This window comes from Engraulis encrasicolus, chromosome 10 (assembly GCF_034702125.1).
Source record: "Engraulis encrasicolus isolate BLACKSEA-1 chromosome 10, IST_EnEncr_1.0, whole genome shotgun sequence".
Lineage (NCBI taxonomy): Eukaryota > Metazoa > Chordata > Actinopteri > Clupeiformes > Engraulidae > Engraulis > Engraulis encrasicolus.
In genome coordinates, this window is record NC_085866.1 from 41,179,143 (window position 1) to 41,186,642 (window position 7,500).

Here is a 7,500-nt window from a genome sequence, read left to right on the forward strand (position 1 = left end):
ACAAAACCCAATTAAATATGCATGCAGAAAATGGAAATTTTTTAGCATGGGCAGAACTCAGTGGAGGAAGGGAGGGAGAGAGAGAGATAGAGAGAGGGAAAGAAGGAAATAAGGAGGAGAGAGAGATAGAAAGGAGAGAAAAGAGGGAGAGGGGGAAAAAAGTGAAGGTGGAGAAAAAAAATTGACAGAAAAATTAGACAGAAATACCGCAAGTCTGTCTGCAGGGTCGGGGACCTGCTCATTGTTATTCTTGTGTAATAAAAGTAAAGGGGGGGGGGGGGGGTTGGTTTGGTTGGCCAGGGTCTGGGGCGTTCGATGGCGGATTTGTCCATCAGCTGTTCTACGCTCCAGTGCTGCACTACGCTCTCCACCTCTCCACTTTCCTCTGTGCTGCCTGTGGCTTCTTGGGCCTAAGCAAGTGTGTGTGTGTGCGTGTGCGTGTGTGTGTGTGTGTGTGTGTGTGTGTGTGTGTGTGTGTGTGTGTGTGTGTGTTGTGTGTGTGTGTGTGTGTGTGTGTGTGTGTGTGTGTGTGTGTGTGTGTGTGTGTGTGTGTGTGTGTGTGTGTGTGCGTGCGTGTGTGTGCGTGTGTGTGCGTGTGTGTGTGTGTGTGTGTGTGTGTGTGTGTGTGTGTGTGTGTGTGTGTGTGTGTGTGTGTGACTCTGGCTTGGGCCCGCCTGCAGCAGGGCAGGTGGGGGGTATGCTCCTATCTTCCTGTAGGCAGTAAATTCAGAACCTTAAAAACAGACAAGGGATTCTGGGTGCGCGTGTGTGCATGTGTGCATGCATGCGTATGTATGTGCGTGCATGTGTGTAATTCTGTGATTTGGTGCCTTCATAGATGGATGATGTTTTTGTGTGCATCTATCTGTCAGTGTTTAAGTGTAGGGCTTATTACCATTGCGGACCGCAGACAGCTAAAGCTCTGTGCCAAACAGAAGCAGAGGTCGATCCTGTGAGCAAATCTCTTAAAGTATTTAAATCCTGTAGCTGTACTTTTTCTCCTCAAGATACGGAGGTCATAAAAATCCTCTCACGAACAGCAAGCCCATTCACTACTGAGGAAGTCTCCAGAACTGTACCGTTTTTTTTTATGAATTATCATATAGACATTTATATTATGTAGTTAATTTAGTTTTTGTTGATTTTTTTCTGTCACAATGTGGTGTGGAGCTTAGAGAGGCTTATCATGTAATATACTGTAATAGACAACTTTTATCTTTGCTTGACATTTTAGCATGTTATTAGTCAAATGACACATGTTTACTATTTTTTATTGATTTTTTATTTTTTTTAAAGAAAAGGCAAGTTGTTTCAGTAGTGACATCATTCTTTGCGTTCCGTCTCTGAGCCATCAGCCTCCTGTACAGTTCTCTACAACAATCCTAAGTATGATGTCAGGCCACCAAGCTGTCACTCATCTGTCTACCCCTCCTCAAACAACAACCCCCTCACCACCCCCCCACCCCCCCACCCACCCCCACACACACACCGCCTTCTACCCCTATTCCTCTGTCTGTTGGCCATCCTCTGCCTCCTGTCTTACAGAGAAAAAGAAAAGAGGATGAAGAAGGAAGGGAGTGGAGAAGGGAGGGAGAGGGTGTATTAGGGGAAAATAAGGGGAGATAGAGGAGAGGATGGGGATGGAGATGGGAATGGGGGGGCAGGACACGCCAATCTAAGCAGTCATTAACACCCCTTATCTCCACCACCTCCACCTCCTCCTCCTCCTCCTTTCCTCCTCTAGCATGGTGGCAGTGGCTGTGATTGCAGTCAGCGCACGTTCAGGCAAATAATGCACTTCCAACAGTATTATTAGGATTTTGAAACAGCACTTGATTGGGCATGATATCATTCTGGTGCATAAACAGAAGGCTCAGCGGTTAAACAACAACAAGACACGGAGGATTTGAAGAGAGAGCCCTGACAGAGGAAAAGAGAGTTCACGGCAGCTTTCTCCTCATTTGCTGCATTAGATACGTTGCACTTATTTCATTCCGAAGCCAAGGCAGGGCAACAGTAACATCTTTTATGTGCGTCTCTGAGAGAGTAGATAAAAGAGAGCTCTTTCTCTCTCTTCTCTTGCTCTTTCTCTGTCACTCTTTCTCTCTTTCACTCACTTTTTTTTCTTTACTCATATCTTGCTCTCTCTTCTCTTCTTTCTCTTTGTTCTCTTTTCTCTCTATGTCTCTCTTTCTTTCTCTCTCTCTCTCTCTCTCTCTCTCAAACTCCTGCGTCTGTTGTATTGCATTTGTTTGAAAGTGTTTGAAACATTTTGGGTGCCTTTTGTGCCTGTTCTCATTCCCTTATAAAGCCAGTCGCTTTACAGCAGCCACAGGTCTGCACAGTTTCCACAGAAAAATCTTGTCAGGCGCAGCGATAAACAGTGCCAGAAAAGCAAGTTCCATCTAGTCACATCAGCATTTCATAAGCTTTTTTTCCCTTCTTTGTCTTTTTAAAAATGTTCCCCACCTCTCCAATAAAAATATAGTCAACATAACACAACATAACCTTCACTTTAACAACTTACAAAAACACACACACATACACACAATCGTGTAAACAAATCTAACGATTAGATATAGATAAATAGAATAAGCGATACACGGTATACATTAAAGAAAAAGAGCTGCGCTGTTGCCTTTTAATATAAATTTAAATATTTATTCCGTCTCTTTCCTCGTGCGGCGGTTCGCAGTGTGCCGCTGCTGAGTGGTCCAGGGAGATTGCACTGAGGCTCCCGGGGGTCCCAGAGGAGAAGGCTCCTGCTCCTTCATGTGTGTCTATACTGATCTTTATCACACTGTGAACCATCATGAACGCCTGCACACACACGCGCACGCACGCACACACGCATGCATGCATGCATACGCACATGCACAAAGGCGCGTACACACACACACACACACACACACACACACACACACACACACACACACACACACACACACACACACACACACACACACACACACACACACACACACACACACACACACAGACGCGTGAGCACACACACCACATACGCACACACACACACACACTGAGGAAGGTAAACAGCCATGTAACCATAGCGATGGCCCTTTGTGGGCGTCTGCAGTTGCTACAATTGGACAGACAAACACATGAAGGGATAGACAAATGTAATGATAGAGGGAAGTTATTAGACAAGGACCAGAGTGCACCCGGTCTTTTTTTTTTCATTTTGTATTTTTTTTTTCTTTTTGTGTGTTTAGGGAGGGGATAAGTGAGGAGCTCGTTTAATGGACACCTGCGTTTATTTAACAACTCTGCGAAATTTGGAGATATCTTCAAGATGTTTACTCGCTCGGTAAAACAAGCTCTCCCAGGCGCGGCGACTGGGTGTTACTTCTTCACCCTCCCTCCCCTCCTCTCCTCTCCTCCCTATCCTCTCCTCATCCTCTCCTCATCCTCTCCTCCCCATCCTCCTCTCCTCTCTCTTCCCTTCTTTATTTCCCCTCTTAGTACGTTAATGTGCACGCAGCGCTTCTGTCTGGCAATCACACCCAGCTATCCTCCGCAATCAGCGCGTCTTGACCTGCCGGCGGTATAGAGGTTTTGTTTGCTAAACATGCACATAAATACTTTTGTAATGGAAAGACACGGCATCTCGGTGGGGTCATTTCCTACAAGGAAAAGGCAAGATTGCGAATGCAAAGGAAATGGGTAGTTAAAGCAAGAAATACGGAGGCCCAGTAAACAGAGAAATGACCTCTCCTGGTACGCCCAAATGACCTCAATCTTCCTTCAGAGGTGTTCTGAAAAAATACTTCAAAATTTATGTCTTCCACTTCCTAATAGTTTTTCCAGCTGATTTTTTTTTTATCCCTCTCTCTCTCTCTCTCTCTCTCGTCCTCTACCCCCACCCCTGAATTGCTGTCCTCTATACCATGACCTTTTCACCCGTCTCTCGGCACAATTGTCTTGCTCAAAAATGTACAGTTATGCCGCTGCTTATCCCCCCACCTCCTATCATTGCGAGCGACCTGGGGTATAATGGCCACAGTCATTGTTTTCGCAGAGGAAGTCCACGCTGTGTAAATACAGTAACTGAGAAAGCATGTGCAAAAAAGAGAGAGAGAGAGGGAGGGAGGGAGCGTCGGGTGCATTGTGTATATATATATGTGGCAAGGTTATGCGCTAACCTTGAGGTGAAGCGGCTTGGTCATATTGAAAGCTAATTTTACCGGAGCTGAGTAAACAGGTTTAACTGCCTGTTAAAAGTATGTCACAGGAATCATCCCCAAACTCATAAACCCAGGCATCTGGAGTAGTCTAAAATCAGATTTCAGATGAACGTCGATTGGCGGAAGAGAGGTACGGGAGGGAAGGGGGGCTTTTTCGTAATCAGTTTTTAGCCTTTTTTTCTTTTTTATGAGTGGGGCTTTGTGAGTGGTAAAAAAATAGCTGTTTCTGTAGGTGGCTGGCTGTTCCATGCTCTAATCTGATCTTTTTCTGTAGCTTTACAGTGGAAAATGTAAAGGGGGGTTGTCTCCCACTAACAAACGGCTGCAGAGATGAGCTCAGAAATAGCCTGGGTGGCCACGCTTAAATTCCACTGGAGATTTAAAAAAAATAACTGTGTGGATATTTTTCAACAGTTGCGTGTCCTCTCTCTGCTGCAAAAACGTGTACGCTTTTTTGGTGCCAAGCTAAGTAGTAGGGATAGAGACAGGATCCCAAAGATAGAGGAGGCCAGGAGAGCCTGTCTTTTCTCTTCATCTCTCTCTTTCTCTCTCTCACACACACATACACTTTCTCTCTGTGTCTGTCTCTTGCTCTCTGTGGGTCTGGGCCATGACACAAAGCGCACAAAGGTACCACGGTGGTTTTTCTGCCCTAAAAAGGCATCTCTCCAAGCAGGCAGGAATGCCAGGGGGGGGTGGCAGGAGGCAGCTGCTCACTGCTGCTAGGGGGGGGCGCTGACTCTTGGGCACACTTGCCTCGCCTCGTCTCATCTCGCCCTGCCTCGAGGACGGCCCCTAAAATAATGACAGAATAAATGAATCAGTCAGCACTCGACCTCAACGAGAAAAAAAGAGCACGCCACAGGCTGCCTGTGCCTCCTCTGCAGTTCGCCAGCCCGTGCTTTTAAAAGCGACGCTAGTGATATCCTTTAAGAAGCGTTGTTGGCACATTATGCCCCTCGCTCACTCCCTGGTCTGTGGAGGATAAATTTAAACAGGCAGGCAAGTGTTGATGGGGTGATGGCAGGGGGAAAGACAGCAGGGCTGTATGGAAAGAGGCTTCGTCAGCACCGCCATCATGTATTGTTGGCATCGTAGTGTGAATTAACCCCGCTGTAATTGGGAGGGATTACCTTTATACGTGTACCATCACATATATCATGCAAGCTATATTACGTTTAGTCTTTAGAGACAAGTTTTATACCCAGGAAAGAGAGATTTATACTGGAAACTCACCATTTTTGCCACTTGAGAAATGTTTTAGAAGTTTTGATTTTTGTGGTGCTGTACCACACCCCCCAGGACCCACTGTAAGTCAAAGTGTGGTTGGCGTATTTGGCAAATCTACTGTACCTGTGATGTCTTGGTCAACAGCTCGCGTGTGGTGCATGTGTGCTGTAACGCACAGAGATGGTGAGATGATAGGACAACTGTATGGCCTATTCTGGACACGTGTGAGGGCTGAGTGGTAAATCAGTGTGCCGTTTTGGTTCAAGTTCAGGTTGAAAATTCAACTAATTTTGTTTTACCAGGCGCACATTTTACCACTGTCTTAGCGAATTCCGTTCATTTCTGCACTTTCCCGCTGTGTCATCGCAGATACACAGTTCCACACTACATTTTCAGTGCCTGCGTGCCTTTTTGGTGAATCTACATATGCACAAATAGCTATACTCATAACCACAGCTGTATATTTGGTTGGGAGGAGGTGAAACCGAAGACGATAAAGATATAGAGATGAGGGGAAATTACAAACGCTGTGCGGAAAAACAAAGAGAAAGAAAGAAGGAGGTGAAGAAGGTTGCGTGTGTGTGTGTGTGTGTGTGTGTGTGCGTGTGTCTTCGCATGTGTGTACGTGAACGCATGTAAATACTGTACATGTAGTATGTGCACACGTGCAAATGAATGCACAGTATTTATGTACAGTATGTGCGAGATATCCCCATGAACATTCATCTTCATCCCCATCCCCAGGCCCAGCCACAACCCCTTCCCTTTCCCTCATCCCCATCCAAATCCCCAGGCCCAGCTCATGTACCCTCTCCTACCCCAGCCCCAGCTCTTCCCAAAGCCCCTACCCCAGCCCCTGTCTGCAGCTCCTCTCTCCTCTCCCCTTCCCCTGCTCTCCTCTTGCCTGTCAGGGGGTAAGGCTAAGCAGAACTCAGTGGCTGGCAAAGCCCCGAGCCTCTTTAGGTACAGGAGAATATAACATTTCAGGGTGTTTTTATTCCAGCTGTCATGTAAAACGGATTAGATGTCTGTGCAGGGAGCGCTTTGTGCGCGCGGTAGGGGGTCTAATTCTGATCTGCTTGCTTGTGGTTTGTCTGTGCACGGCTTGTTCATGTACAAGAGCCGTGTGCGTGTACAAAGCGTGTTCATGTGTGTGCGTGCCATGAAGAAGGGGATTGTGTGTGTGTGTGTGTGTGTGTGTGTGTGTGTGTGTGTGTGTGTGTGTGTGTGTGTGTGTGTGTGTGTTTGTTTGTTTGTTTGTTTGTTTGTGTGTGTGTTTGTGCGTGTGAATGGAATGACTAAGCTTTCTATGACAGGTGTGACTAACGCACTTGTACTAAACAGGCCTTTGCACACTGCTCATTCGGTTCTCGCTTTTTTATTGTTGTTCAATTACCGTAACTAGTGACGTCAAAGCAAACTCATCCAGGGGGGTTGCTAATGTCAGGACATCTTACAAAATTTATGTTGCTTGGTTTAAAGTTATCACATTTTGTTGCATCGTCTGCATTGCCTTTACACAAAATGACATTAAAACAATTCTCTACCTTTGAACCTCTGTGCTTGCACAACTAAATCAAACAAACAAAAAAACTCATCCACTCATCCTTTCCTGTCGTTTTTTCTCTTGTCTCCGCAGCTGAAAGGACTTTATGCACTGAAAAGACCTCAGGAAACCCCCCCAACATGGCCGCCAAAAGGAAAGGTGGCCTGAAGCTCAACGCGATTTGTGCCAAGCTGAGTCGGCAGGTGGTGACGGGCGACGACTCCCAGAACGCCGGCGATGGCGACGGCACCGGCAGCGGTGCCCTCACGGCCACCACGGACAACAGCGAGCGCGGCAGCAGCTCGCACTATGATGACGGCGAGCGGCCCGACGCCGACATCCTGATGCCCGAGGGCATGAGCCTCAGCCAGAGCCTGGAGGAGGACCAGCGGCGCCGCGAGGCCATCGAGAAGTGGGTCAATGGCGAATACGCAGACGAGTCCTCTCTGGACGGTGGAGGCGGTGCCGGTGGAGGAGGTGGAGGCCCCGGGTCTGTGTCCGGCAGCCTGGGGCCCGGCG

General features: G+C 47.2%; 1 protein-coding gene across 6 annotated transcripts in view; it reads left to right on the top strand.

The window, feature by feature from the left end:
• casz1 (castor zinc finger 1) overlaps positions 1-7,500 on the top strand; it is a 133,090-nt gene that overhangs the window by 69,247 nt on the left and 56,343 nt on the right. For all 6 annotated transcript variants that reach the window (XM_063208903.1, XM_063208901.1, XM_063208905.1 and 3 more), the window contains exon 2: positions 7,075-7,500. This exon is cut by the window's right edge and continues 246 nt beyond it. In XM_063208903.1, the coding sequence (XP_063064973.1) occupies positions 7,075-7,500 (426 nt within the window). The remainder of the gene's footprint in view (positions 1-7,074) is intronic.